Source organism: Calypte anna, chromosome 24 (assembly GCF_003957555.1).
Source record: "Calypte anna isolate BGI_N300 chromosome 24, bCalAnn1_v1.p, whole genome shotgun sequence".
Classification (NCBI taxonomy): domain Eukaryota; kingdom Metazoa; phylum Chordata; class Aves; order Apodiformes; family Trochilidae; genus Calypte; species Calypte anna.
The window spans coordinates 1554309-1568528 of record NC_044269.1 but is presented as its reverse complement, the minus strand read 5'-3'; the positions used below and the strand labels follow the sequence as shown (position 1 = coordinate 1568528).

Genomic DNA, 14220 nt, shown 5'->3' with positions numbered 1-14220 from the left:
TCCTTGCTCGGTTCCTTGTGAAATAACTGGGGGAGCAATGGCTGAGGGTGCTGCTGCTGAAGTTTGGGAAGGGGGGACGAGGGGACTGGGTGCTCTAATTTCAGGGGAGGGAAACTCAGGGAGGACCCACAGGGAAAGGGCAAACACACACAATCCCAGTTTGCCCTGTCTGGGATGTCCCTAACCTGGGAGCGGTAGTAGGGAAGATAACAACTGGAGGGCGTGTGGGTGCAGGGGGGCTGCTCTATGGTGGAGAAGGGGGAGTTGGGAGACAAGGGGGGGGGACCAAAAACCTTGAAGCTACCAGCCCTCGGTGGCCACTCCCCACTGTTGCTCAATAGGCCTCCCAAAACTCCAAACGATCGAGACTTGCAAACAAATGCAAAGAGTGACCACTGAAAACTTTGGCCGGCCCTAACCCTCACATGGAACCCTACCCACAGCACCACCAACAGTCGGCCTACAGGTTTGTGTTTTACCACAAACCTCAATCAGGTAATAGCAGTTCCCCCTGCAGGTAATAGAGACCCCCATCCTGCATGTAAGTGTTCCCACTCCTCGTGGTTGGGGAGGTTATAGCTGTGAAATCGGGGAATCTGATTCTAAATATGGTATTATGCAGGAAACTGATTTTAACCTTGTAATTATCAGGTAAACTTAGCTTTAATATAATTTCAAGGGAAAAAAAATAACCTCAGTATCAGAAGAAAAAACTTAAGCCTTGTTGTAAGAGATACTGATGCTAAACCTGGTATTAGGTGGATTTGGTTGTTTTTTCCATAGGAAAAAATTTTTGTAAGAAATAAATATTCATAAATATATAAATATAATATAAACAAATATATTAATATATATAATAATAATAATAATAATGTTTTGAGCTGTTCATCTTTGTTAATCTTTGTCTTACTAAAAAAAAAAAAAAAGTTTGTATTTCAAGATCTACACCGGAGAGGGTGAGGGAGTAACAATGGGGATGGAAAAAGGTTGGAGAGCACCCCCTGGAGGAGGACGGAGGTGGCAGCGAAGGATGACGCCAGAACCCCTCTGACCACAGCTGCACCCTCCCTCCCGGTGACGTCAACCCTCTTCCCCTGCGCGTGCGTGGTGCTCCCCATCTCCTCTCTCCGTGGAGCAGCGCGGAGTATGCGGGGTCGCAGGTGGGTGCGGGGAGGGGGGGTGGGGTTCGGGGTGCTGCGGAGGGTGTACGCGAAGGAGGGTGCACGGTGTGGGTGGGGGCTCGTGGCTGCAGCGCGTGGGTGTGTGACGCCGGCATTGGGTAGATGGGTATTTTTTCGGGGATACGCGGGGGGTGTTGCCGTTGCTGGGGTGCATTGCGGGGGGGGGATGTGGATTTTTGGGGAGTGTTGGAGTTCGGGTGCATCGGTGCTTTGGGGGGGGGGAGGAAGGTGCTCGTGTTCTGAGGAGGAGGGGTTAGGGGGGGTGCTCGGCAGCGCATCAGCATCTGTGCGCGGGTGGTGCGTTGTGGGATGCGCACGCGCTGCTAGGGGGGTGGGGGTGCGGGGATGCACCGAGCTGCACGTAGCACGGTTGCTGGGTGCAGCTGGGGGGGGCAGAGGGTGAGCACACATGCATAGCAGTGCTGAGGGTGCACAGCTCCGCGGTGCATGCATCTGCGTGTGAACAGGTGCGTGCTCTGTGCCCGGGCACGCACCCACGCACACTGACGTGCACCCTGCGGGCATGCACCCCCATCTGCACCTACTCCTTGCACGGATGCACCCCGTTGTGTGTGAACTCCCCAGAGGGAGCAGGTTGAGGTAGTGGCACCTTTACTGGGCTGCTGCTGCTGCCTTACTACGAGGTAACTACTTGCTTCCTGGGAGGCTACTACAAAGATACTAGCGGAAGACACATGAACCTGGTGAGAGAGTGGGGGGATGTTATCAAGACAGCTGAGATGCTCTCAGGATACCACTGGGATACCACTGAGTGGCTCTTAGAAGTTTTTGGTGGTGCTGTCAGTTTACTGGCAGCACTAAGACACACTCAGGGTAGCACTAAGATACTGTCAGGATACTATATGGATGCTACTGAGATACTGCAAGAATGTTCCTAAGATACTGTCAGAGTACTACCACGATATTACTAGGATATTCCAAATGTTGTTCTAGGGTTGATGCTATACTGAAATTACCACTGGAGCAGTGCTGCCACACCATTGTGGTGCTCCCAGGATACTACAGCAGCAGATACATTTTGGTTCCTTTCAGCATAGTAACAACACACTAGGATAATACCTGGACGTTACGCTACACTTCGTAGATACTGTCAGGACACTACTGAGATACTAGCCATGTGCCATTATTAGGATCTTATCAGGATCATTATTAGGACACCCTACTGTGATACTGCCAGGGCACTGTTAGAATATAAGTAGTACACTACAGGGTTGTTCCTGATTTAATGTTGTGGTATCCTACCTCTGCTACTACAACAATGCTGAGCTTTTCAATGGCTGCTACTAGGATGCTCTCAGCATAGCACAAAGGTACTACCAGGATTATACTAAGATTATACTGGTTGGATACTCTAACAATACCACTGAGATGCTTTCATAACAGTTTTGAGGTACTGCTAAGATATCACAGGGCCATTACTAACATACTACAGAGATAGTATCAGATCACTGCTGTGATACTCTCAGACTATTATTATAATGCTGCTAAGGTGCCAGTACAAAGGACAGTACAAATTTTTTAGTAGGGTTCTTGTAGAAAATCAGTAGGCTACTTCTGAGATACTGCAAGATCACTAGAGTAGACAGTGGTAAGATACTTCAGGGATACTTGAGGGCAACACTCAAACTTTTGGGATACTGTCAGCAAATTATTGGTACCTGTGTGGTACTTTCAAACCACTACTAAGATAATAGTGATATAGTATAAAGATACTACTAATTCATTAAAAAAGGTAGTGTTGAGACACTTGTTATATACTATGAGGGTAGCACTAAGATAATTTTGGTCCACTACCAACACTTTGTTGCTGCTAGTTAAGTACTACTATTATAGTGTTGGGAAAGCAGCATATTTGTATAGCAATACTAAGATGCTGTTGGGATACTGCTAGGCTACTACTGGTTGCATAATAGCCATGGGTGCTAGTTTCAGCCAGCACAGTGCTCACAGAGGGAAGAGGGAGCCCTGGTGTTGTAGCCTGTAAGTAGCCCAATGCCTCATGGGCAGCCTCCTCTCCACAGCTAGGGCAGCACATTGGCATTGAGGAGGATGGAGGCACCTCTGGTGAGCCTGGAGGAGGAGTTTGAGGAGGGACCTGGGGATGATGGGGGAACCCCGCAGCGCAGCGTGGACCTGGCACTGGTCGAGCTGGAGAGCTTCTCAGCCGAGATTATGAGCTTCAAGTCGATGGAGGACCTGGTGCAGGAGTTCGACGAGAAGCTCACCGTCTGCTTCCGCAACTATGATGCTGCCACTGAGAGCCTGGCCCCCGTGAGGGGGCATCTTCAGGTGCAGGAAGAGGAGGAGCGCCTCCAGGATGAGGAGTGAGTAAGGACCCCTACTCCTGGGGGGCATGGGCCTCCTCTCACCCCTGCACAGTCCACTACCCCCTCTGTGCTCCCTGCATCAGAGCCTGGTCGTGCAACACACAGCATTGGGGTTGCAATAATGGCAACCTCTGAGTAAGCCACCTCATAGCCTGTGTGTCTCCTTGCAGCCTTGAGAGACTTCCCTGACTAGCCCCCTGCATTGTATCATAGTCACACACTTTGTCAAAAATAGTGCTGTAGTATCCTATGAGTAGGCCACCCATAGGCCTGCATGGTTTCTTGCATGAGATACAACCCCTCCCCAGGCATGCACACCCACCTACCTCATTGCAGGTAGTTGTGGTAGCACATCAGAGTAGCAGTGTAGTAGCCTAGTAATGCCCCTCTGGGGCCTATTGCACCTCCTTGCATTCTTGCAGGATTTCTGCCAGATGGAAAATAAGTCTCCTACAGTAGCTTGGAGTAGCTGAGTGGCATCTTTGGACTGGCCATAGAGCATACTTGAAGTAGCTACGTAGTATCCTATAAGGGTGCACAGCAGGGTGCCCCCTAGCACGTAATTGGGGGTCACAACAGCCTCAGTCTGTGTGAGGAAAGACTGTAATGGGTTGAATGTAAATATGGAGTAACATGTGAGTAGAGCTGAGCCTCCTACTTACAGTGTGTGAAATCTGCACTAAGACGGGGCAGCCAGTTTGGGGCAAAATCTCCCCTGTCTGGCCATAATATAGTAGCTTTTGCATGAAATTTTCATTAAAAACCCTTTTTTCTTTTTAGCCAAGAAAAACCATCTTTTGGCACAATTTTTGTGGGGTTTTTTTTCAGTGAAGTTTGTACATTGAACTTTTCCAACTGACTTTTTTGTTTTAATTGGGATTATCTCCTAGGCTGCCATTCCCACTACTCCATTTTCACCATGCTAAAATGGCTGTTTTCAACCCAAAAGCCCCCAAATCTATTTAATTTTCAGGGGTTTTTTTGTTTATTTGTTTTGGGTTTTTTAACCAAAATCCAGAAGTCGAATTGCTTTGCAGAACTGATGGTTTTTCAGAGAAAAAAAAAAAAGTCTTTTGGCCAGTGGCCGGGAGTGCCGCGCTGTCGCCGCTTTGTGCTGCTTATTGTGGCTTTTTTTGGGGTCAGTTTGGGCAGAAAAACAGGGATTCTTTTTCTCCTTGAATGAACCCTGTGTGCAGAGCAGGGGATGGGCTTCAAAGACGCTGCATTTCCCTAGTTATTAACCAATTCTGGCCATTTTTTAACCCAAAAATCTGCTACTAGCCTGAGCCTGGCACTTTAAGAGTGGAAAAAAACACCACAATTTAGGGGGAAAATAAATCTTTTCCTAATTTGACACATTTTGTTAAAAATTAGAATATAAGGGTATGGGGTTTTTGACATGAGGTTTTTTTGTTTTTGAATTTGGGAAATGAGTGTTTTTGGAAGGAATTGGGAGGAGGGCGATGAGGTAAATACCCAGAAATGAGCAGGTTAGGAGCTGGAGGATGGGGGCAGGTGGTTTTGGGGTGATTTAGGGTGAATTGGGATGTGGGACCATGTTGTGGGGGTTGCATTGCACTGGGGAGATGTTTTCTAATCTCTTTTTGTGACTTTTTCCCGATTTTTGACTTTTTTACCTTTTCCCCCATTTTTCACGTTTTTCCCTCTCACTGCTTTTCAGCTTTTTTTTCATTTCTCCCATTTTTTTCTTCCTTTCTTTTCCCTCCACTTCTTCCCTTTTTTCCCCATTTTCCCCTTTATTTCTCCTTTTTTCTTTTATTTTCTGTTTTTTCCTTATTTCCCCTTTTTCCCTCTTTTACCCTTTTTCCTAATTTCCCCCTTCTCTCTCCCTCCCCTTCTCTCTCCCTCCCCTTCTCTCTCCCTCCCCTTCTCTCTCTCCCCCCTTCTTTCTCCCCTTCTCCCCCTGAGATGTTCTGGGCATCTCAGTGGTGGTTGGGGTTTATTTGAAGGCATTTCAAGGCTACATTTTGGGATGTTTTGAGGTGGTTTGGTCCCTTTGGGACAGCTTTCTGGGAGGCAACATTTTGGGATCACCACTCACCACCCACCTCCCTGCAGGGTCTGGGATGCTCTCACTGATGGCTTTTCCCCCCGGGGCTCCCCCCAGCCCTGGCTGCTCCCTGGGGCTGAGGCCCCCGACAGCACCGACCTCCAGGTACAGCTGTGGCCCCTCCTTGGCTCCCCACCCCCTGTCCCTGCATGACCCCCTGGTGATGTTTGGCAGCTGTCAGCCAGCCCCGAGGCTCAGTGACCATCAAACTACTCAAAAATGGCATTGGGGGGGTGTGGGCTGACATTTTAGGGTGAAATTACATTTAAACGGGCAAGATGGAACATTTGGTTTGGCAAGCTGATCTTTGCCAATCTGCTCCTGAGCCATGGTTGAGGTGATTGGGGTTTTTTTGGGTAGAAAATGATGTTTTCTTTGTTGTAGTCAGTTCCTGCTGTGATTTGCTGGGGTTGGAGGTGCTCCAGAAATCTCCAAAATCCGCAGAACTGAACCCATTTGGGTGTTCCACTGGTGCTGAAGGGAGGGAAGCCAGTTTCTTGGGTTATTTTCTGCTAAAAAGGTGAAATGAACTGAAAGGTGGGGGAAAAAGAGGATGTCTCCCTATCCAGCATCTCCAGCTGTCACCTCCCCATTCAGTGTCTTCATCTGGCCTCTTTCCCATTCATCATTGTTACCATCCTCTCCCTGTACAGCACCCCCTTCATCTCCATCCGGCATCTCCAGCACCTTCCTATCCAGTGGCACCATCCAGTATATTAATTCAAACATCTCTCCATCCAACATCTCCACCCAGTACACCTGGACATCTCCTTGGCCAGCTTCCCAGTCCTGGGTATCTGTCCAGCAGCTCTATCTTATCTCCTTGCAACACCTCCCAGTGCTTCCCTATCCATCTTTCTCTTCAATGTCTCCAGTGTCCCTGTGCAAAATCTCATCCAGCATCCCTGTCCAACATTTCCCCATCCACCATCTCCATTGATCTCAGTACCTGTCCAACCTATTTCCATCCCATGTTTTCACCAAATGTCTGCAGCATTTCTATCCAGCATCTCCAACATCTCCATTCAGTGCCCTCATCTCATACATCATATCCAGTATCTCTATCCAATGTCTCTTCACCTGACATCTCCATTCAACATCTCCCTATCCAATGTCTCCCTGCCCAACATACCCACCTGTGTGTCTTCATGCAACACCACTGCTGTGCAGTGTGTCCTGAGCTGTGGTTCCCTGGTGGCTCTCCCTGTCCTGTGGCCATGCCTGGGCAGTGGCCAGACCTGTGGTGCCACCAAGGCCACCCAGCCTGTGTCTCCTGCAGCTCTGCAAGAAGGAGGAGGAAGAGGAGGAGGAGCTCACTGAGAGGAGTGAGCAGGACTCGGGCATCAATGAGGAGCCACTGCTGACAGCAGAACAGGTACTTGGGGCCACCCAGGTGTCCCCCAAGAGCCCCCCAAGTGGCCTCGGTCCACCCCAGCCCAGTGACCACCAGTTGGAAGCACAAACCCAAGGGCAGAGGTGTCACTTTTGCTGGTGGAGGGAGTGTGAGGGGACAGGGTGTGGGTGCCTAGGGAAGTTGGGTGGAGATGAGAAGGGGAGGATGGATGGGCAGGTGGGAGGTTGGGATGCAGATGGAGGGAGTAAGGGACAGTGGGTGAAGGCAGGATCCAAGGTGCAGACAGGGAGCATGATGCAGGTGTAGGGTGCTGATGCAGGTGCAAGGCTGTGGGGTGTAGGTTCAGGGTGCTGATATAGGCACAGGTGTGCTGGTGGAGGGTACAGGATGCAGATGGGTCAGGATGCAGGTGCAGAGTGCAGATATCAGGATGAAGGTGTGGGATGCAGGTTTAGGGTGCTGATGCAAGTGCAGTGCGTGGGGTGCAGGATGCAGGTGTCAGATGTGAAGTGCAGGTGCTGGATGTGTACTGCAGAATGCATACAGCAGGAGGGTGCAGATGGAAGCAGGTGCAGGCTGCTGATGCAGGTGCAGGTTCTGGGATATAGGTACAGGATGTAAGGGGGCAGTGCAAAGTCGGGTCAGTATGCAGGGTGCTGTGCAGGTTGCAGGTGAGGGGTGCTGATGTAGGTGCAGGTGGAGGGTGCTGGATGCAGACAGCAGGTTTCAGGGTGGCGGTGCAGGATGTGAGATGCAAGCAGAGTAGGATGAAGGTGTGGAGTGAAGGGTGCTGATGCATGTGCAGCATGTGAAGTGCAGTTGTGCAGGTGGAGGGTGCAGGATGCACACAGGATGTGGGATGCAGGTGCAGGGTGCCACTACAGGATGCAGGTGGAACCCCAGCTCCCCCACAGGTGATTGAGGAGCTGGAGGAGCTGATGCAGAGTTCACCTGACACGGAGGCTGACCCTGACCCGCCTCAGGAAGAGGAGGAGGAGGAGACAGAGGCTGATGCTGAGGGTGACAATGGGGGCTCAGAGCCCTTCCTCCTGCGGGAGCTGCAGGCTTTCTGCCCAACCTTCAACAACAACTGCTCCCACGAAGGTACGGCCCACCTGGCCCGTGCTCCTCACTTTTGGGGACCAGTTCCAATCAGTTTGGACAACTGAGGTTCTCCAGGGTTAGGGCTAACCAGGAGAGAGGGCTCTTGGCAAAAAGTGAGCACCCCTGGAAGGATACTGCTTTGGGTATTGCTTGCACCTGAGGGGGGCTTGCAAATAACACTTCGGTGCGCTAACACATTTTTGCTGAATTTAGCAGTTTGCTAAGTGCAATTTGGTTTATTTTGCAAAGCTTATTAAGTGTATTTTGCAAAGAGCTTGACACCATTGTGTGCCTTGCACTGAGGGCTTCCTGCATTGTCCTCCTTCCGTGCACTCTGAGCTTTTGCTAGCCTTGCCTTTTTCTGGGGGAAAAAAAAAATATGCCTGGTGATAGCGTTTTACTGCTTGCATGTCAGGAAATGCAGCTTCTTGATAGCACCACGCAGGGTGCATGCTCCTGACAGCACTGTGCTGAGGGTTTAACTCCCTGGAACGCGCTGATTGCAAATAAATACACTGTGCACCAGGGGTTTTCCTGATTGCAGGAGGCGTTTTCCGAAATCCCTGGGGAAAATGCTGGTGCTTTTCACTGATTGCATTGTGCATGCTGCCCAGCCCACCCTACAGCATGCCCTCCTAAATGCACTCCAGATTGTTACTGATTGCACACTGCCTGTTTAAAATCAACCCCCGGGGGTGTTTTGCTTATGATTCAAAGCTCATTCCCTTAACTTCACACTGCATTTCATTCATTGCACTGTGCATGTCACTAATTGCTTCAGGCCTTCTGTAATATCTCCCGGCTGTTCAGTAATTGCACAATGTGGTTATTTATGGGGCATCCCTTTAATCACAGGAGGGGGTTTTGCAACGTGGTTGTACTAATTGCACCGTGCAGGTCATTAATTGCGTAACCATGATACCCACTCACTTGCACCAGGCCTGTCACTAATTGCATCGGATGATGCACTAATGCATTGAGCATGCCACTTGCATTGCTTTTCCCTAGTTGCACCATGCATTGCACTCACTGCCCCAAACATTGCAGCACTTGCACCAGGCAGCTATCTGCAGTTCCTGCATCTGAATATTTGCACCTTCAGGTGCAGGAAGCTTTTTTGCAAACTTTAGGGTACCTTTCCCTAATTGCATTACACACAGCAGTGTTTGCACTGTGCACTGCACTAATTGCATCAGGCATTTAATTCATTGCACTTGGCATTACACTTGTTGCTTGGGCATTTCACTCACTGTACGGTGTGTTGCACTAATTGCTACATGCATTTAATTTCCTGCACCAGGCATTTTATTTATTGCACTGGGCACTGAATGTTTTGCACTTGACGTTTCACATGTTGTACTGGGCATTTCACTGATTGCACCGGGCATTGCAGTAACTGGCCTGAGCATCTGACTAATTGCGCTATGCCTTGAGCTTTTTGCACTGTGTGTTAAACTTTGTGCACTGGGCATTTCACTAATTGCACAGGACATTGCATATACTGTGATGGGCATCCCACTTTTTCTAATGGATATTGCACCTGGGCGTTGTCCTTAATGTCCTGGATGTATTGCATGTGTTGCAGCATGCGCTGTACTTTGTGCACTGTGCATTGCATTTTGTGCACTGTGCATCTGAGTTTTTGTGCCATTTATTGCACTTCTTGTACCAGATGTTGCACCATGTATGGTGCTTTGTGCACCAGGCATTGCATGCTTATCACAATCCAATGCATCTTTTTGCACCGGGTGTTGCATGCATTGTGTTGTGCATTGCAATTTGTGCAACAGGTGTTGCATGCGTTGCTCTATGCATTGCACTTTGTGCACTGGGCATCGTGTTTTGCACAGTGGGTTGCATTTTTGTACTGGATGTTGCACACATTCCATTTTTTTTATGTGCCAGGCATTGCGTGCATTGCACTGTGCACGGCCTCTTTACACTGGTTGTTGCATGCGTTGCATTTTTAATTGCAACAGGCACTGCATGCATTACAGTGTGCCTTGCATTTTTTTGTGTGTGCTAGGTGTTGCACACCGTGTATTGCATCGTGCATTGCATTTTTGCACTGGGCATTGCACGCGTTGCACTTTGTGCACCAGGCATTGCAACCATTGCATCGTGCATTTCATTTTTGCACCGGTGTCACACGCATTGCACAGAGCCTCACACTCTGAGCACCAGATGTTGCACCAGCAGCTCTGGGCAGCGCGTGGCACTAACTGATGCTGCCTGTCCCCGTGCCCGGCGGGCACAGGGCTGTCCCTCCTGTCCCCGCGGGAGCTGGCGGTGGCAGCGGGGCGTGCGGAGGCGGCCAGCCGGGCGCTGTCGGCAGAGCTGGTGGCCCAGCTGGCACGACGGGACGAGTTGGCCTTCGAGAAGGAGGTGAAGACGGCGTTCATCGGCGCGCTGCTGGCTGTGCAGGGCGAGCAGCGGGAGCAGCGCGAGGCTGCCCGACGCCGACGCCGCGACCGCGGCTCCGGCACACAGGCGGGGCGGCCCGAGCGTGGGGGACATCTGCCACGCAAGGTGGGGACATGGCGGAGGAGGGATGGGGGACAAGGGAGAGGGGGACGCGAGGCAAAGGGACATGGGACAGGGGGATGAGTTACGGTGGAGTGAGGGGACAGGGCTGAGGAAGGTGGGATGGGGACGTGGGGATGGGGGGACAAGGAACAGGGATGTGGGGATGTGACGGGACAGGGCAGAGGTACTTAAGACACGGGGACAAGAGAGGGGACGCGGCATGGGGACGGGGGAGTAGGCGACATGGGTTTGGGCAGCTGGGGACATGGGGACAGAAGGAGGGGGGAACATGGTGGGACTCGGGGAGGTAGGGGGGGACACATTTGTGCCAGGGGTGCTGTTGAGTTAGTGTCCCCAGGAGGTGACAGCATGACCTGTCGTGTCCCCAGCGGTTCAGCATGGAGGGCATCTCCAGCATCCTGCACTCCAGCCTGCGCCAGACCTTCGGCCCCACCACCACCGAGAAGCAGGTGCCAGTTGTTTCTTTTTCTCGCACAAATTGCCCCACATCCCTTCCTTATCATCTCCTTTCTGTCCCCTGCAACCTGCTGTGCAAAAATCACCATTTTTTCACCCCAAAATCCTTTCCCTGAGCAGGGGGGGATTTTGGGGTGGGTTTTGCTCCTGCAAATTAAATGCTAGGGTGGGAAAAACAAATTCTGTGCCAATTTGGGACAATTTGCAGCTAAAAAGAAAACACCATAAAGCAGCTGTTTGATGCCACAGGGGTGGCTTTTGGGGTGAGTTTGTTGGGATTGGGGTTGTTTTGCTTGTGGTTTTTTTGCAGTACCTGAACACAGTGATCCCCTATGAGAAGAAAGGGTCGCCACCCTCTGTCGAGGACCTGCAGATGCTCACCAACAGTGAGTGTTGGGGAGAAGGCTCCAGGGTTGGTTTTTTTGGGGTGGCATCAGCTGTTTTGCATCGTGGTGGGTTTGGGGGATGGCAGCACAATGTTTTCTTATGCAGTGCAACATTTGCAGCCTGGTATTGTTGCAGCATTTGGTTGCAATGTAACCAATTTGCATAGCAAAACAAACTTGCAGCATTGCAACATTTTGAGGTGCAGTTGACCCGGGTACATTATTGCAACGAAGCTCATTTTGGGAGGGGAGGAAAGATGCTTTTTGCACCACGGGTTCATAGCAAGCCCCCCTCCCCCTTTCTGCTCAGCTCCAGTTTGGCAGTTCTGCCCTGAAGGTGGTCTCATGCCTGATGCATTGTGGGCAACTGGTTTTGGGGGGTGAGAGGGACATTTGGGGGAGGGGAACAGGGCTGGCCTGATGGCCTTGTTCTCCCTCACAGTCCTGTTTGCCATGAAGGAGGGGAATGAGAAGGTACCCACACTGCTCACTGATTATATCCTCAAAGGTATCAGCTCACCTCCTGTGTCCTCCATGCACACCTCTCTGCATACTCCCTGGGGCCCTTCTGCATTCTTGTGTATCCCCGCCCATCCTTCATGCAGCCCTTCTGCATTCTTGTGTATTTCTCTTGCATCCCTCATGCATCTTACATGCAACTCTGGTGCATCCTTCATGCAGGCACTATGACTCCCAAGTCCAGCTCCTGTGCAGTGTCTTGTGCACCCTTCCTGCATTCCCATGGATCCCTCCTGCACCTTCCTTGCATCCTTTATGCATCTTCTGTACATCCTGCCTGCATCCCTTGCACAGGCCTCTTGCATCTCACACACCTTCCCAGACCTTTGGGCATCCTCCCTTGCACAGTTATGTGGCCCAGCTGCAGCCTCTTGAACTCCCATGCATCCCCTCAGGCAGCGTCATGCACTCCACCTGTCCATCCCTCCTGCAGCTCCGTGTCTGTTCCTGCCTGCAGCCTCATACAGCTCCCACCACAGCTCTTGTACACTCTGCTGCATCATCCTGGTGCAAGCTGATGCATCATTGTGCACCCTCTGTCATCATGATGTGTCCTTGTGCAGCCTTCTGCAGCCCCGTGCATCCCCATACACCCTTGTGTATCCCCACACACCCTCATACATCGTTGTTCAACCTTATGCATCCCTGTGTGGGCATCATCGTGCACCCTCGTGCACCCCTGTGCACACTTGTGTATCATCCCCAGGCATGCTCTTGCCCCATTGTGCATCCTCATCCATCCCTGTGTACTCATGCACCCCCAGGCACACTCATGCATGCACCCCAGTGCATCCCTGTGCATCATCACGCACCCTCTGTGCACACTTGCTCTGCACCTTGATGCATCTCTGGATGTACTTGTGCATCATCGTATCTCCTCATGCACCTCCTTGTACACTCGTGTATCCTGCATATTTCTACATGCTTGTGCATCTCCATGCACACTCACCCACCCTTTTGCACCACTTCTGCACACTCAGATGTCATCAAGCAGCCTTCTGCATCCCCATGCGTCCTGCATGCTCGTGCATCATCATGCAGACTCATGCATCCCTGTGCACCCTCGTGTCGTCCCCCCAAGTGTGTCTACACCGCCATGCCCACCCATGCCTTCTCTTTTTGCAGTCCTCTGCCCAACCTGACGCAGCTCTGCACCTCGCCATCTCCTCCCCACAAAAACAGGGCCAAACCCAAGGAAAATGGGTCACCCGTGGCTCCATCCTCCCCCACCCCACTCCCCCAGCACTCCTTTTTCCCCCATTTCCTCTCCTCTCCTCCCCCGTTTGCACAGCAAGGAAATAAATAATTTGTTTCATTAATTAAGCAACCAGCCTCTGACATCTTCCTCCCTGTGTCCCCATGCTGCTTTTTGCAACTTTTAGAGAGAAAAATGCATTTTTAATTTTTTTTTTTAAATATATATACCCAACAAAGCCTTTGGCTGCGGTGCTCATGAATATTCAGCATTTTAGAACAATATGCAAATTGATGGGTAATGAGCTCCTGGGGTCTGGGAGCCAACTGCAGCACTGCAGGCAGCCCCCGCCACCCAAAAGGCAAAAATTTAGCCTTAAATTCCGTTTTTGAGACAATTTTGCCAATTTTTCACTCTTTTATCAGCTCCATTTTCTGCTACAAATTGTGTAAAAATCACTGATTTTTTTTTCCCCCTTCAACCCGTTAATTAGTGATGGCTCATGAGGGAATGCGGGGGATTATATCCTGGGGAGAATCACTCATTTTGGGGGGGCAGCTTGCTTGGGAGAGCATCATTTTGGGGCAATATCACTCATTTTTGGTGAGTCTGGCTCATTTGGGGGAAGAATTGTTCCTTTTGGAGAACCATTTTGGGGAGCATCATGGTTTTGAGAAGATCAATCGTTTTTTTGGGAGGCACCTTTTGGAGAACATAACTCAGGGTGGGGAACACACATTTTCGGGGGGCTATTTTTTGAGAAAATCATTTTGAGGCAAGGATTACACATTAGATATTAATATTTTGAGGGAAAATCAGTCATTTTGAGGAAGACTCATTTTTGGAGAATAACTTATTTTGCAGTGAGCATCACATAGGTGTGGGCATCTCTTCTGGGGGGAATATCACACATTTTTTAGAGAAAACACCTAATTTGGGGGGACACTCATTCTTTTTTGGGGTGCATCACTCAGTTTTAGAGAATATCACTCATTCTGGGTAAGAATAACTTTTTTTGGGGAAGAATCACCCATTTTTGGAGAATATAGTTCATTTTGA

General features: G+C 50.3%; 1 protein-coding gene across 1 annotated transcript; it reads left to right on the top strand.

The window, feature by feature from the left end:
- Positions 1-1049: 1049 nt before the first annotated feature.
- FEZ1 (fasciculation and elongation protein zeta 1) lies at positions 1050-13287 on the top strand. Its single transcript, XM_030464747.1, has 10 exons — positions 1050-1160; positions 3224-3526; positions 5609-5705; positions 6880-6975; positions 7869-8058; positions 10316-10587; positions 10974-11054; positions 11372-11447; positions 11890-11955; positions 13092-13287. The coding sequence occupies exons 2-10, from the start codon at positions 3252-3254 to the stop codon at positions 13106-13108; spliced, it is 1170 nt and encodes a 389-aa protein (XP_030320607.1). The 5' UTR covers positions 1050-1160; positions 3224-3251; the 3' UTR covers positions 13109-13287.
- Positions 13288-14220: the final 933 nt, after the last annotated feature.

Bases quoted from the DNA above. Each gene is read 5' to 3' on its own strand.
- FEZ1 (XM_030464747.1), top strand. From the start codon at position 3,252: ATGGAGGCACCTCTGGTGAGCCTGGAGGAGGAGTTTGAGGAGGGACCT. The intron at 5,706-6,879 runs GTACAGCTGTGG...TGTCTCCTGCAG, and splicing joins CCGACAGCACCGACCTCCAG to CTCTGCAAGAAGGAGGAGGA. The intron at 8,059-10,315 runs GTACGGCCCACC...CGGCGGGCACAG, and splicing joins CAACAACTGCTCCCACGAAG to GGCTGTCCCTCCTGTCCCCG.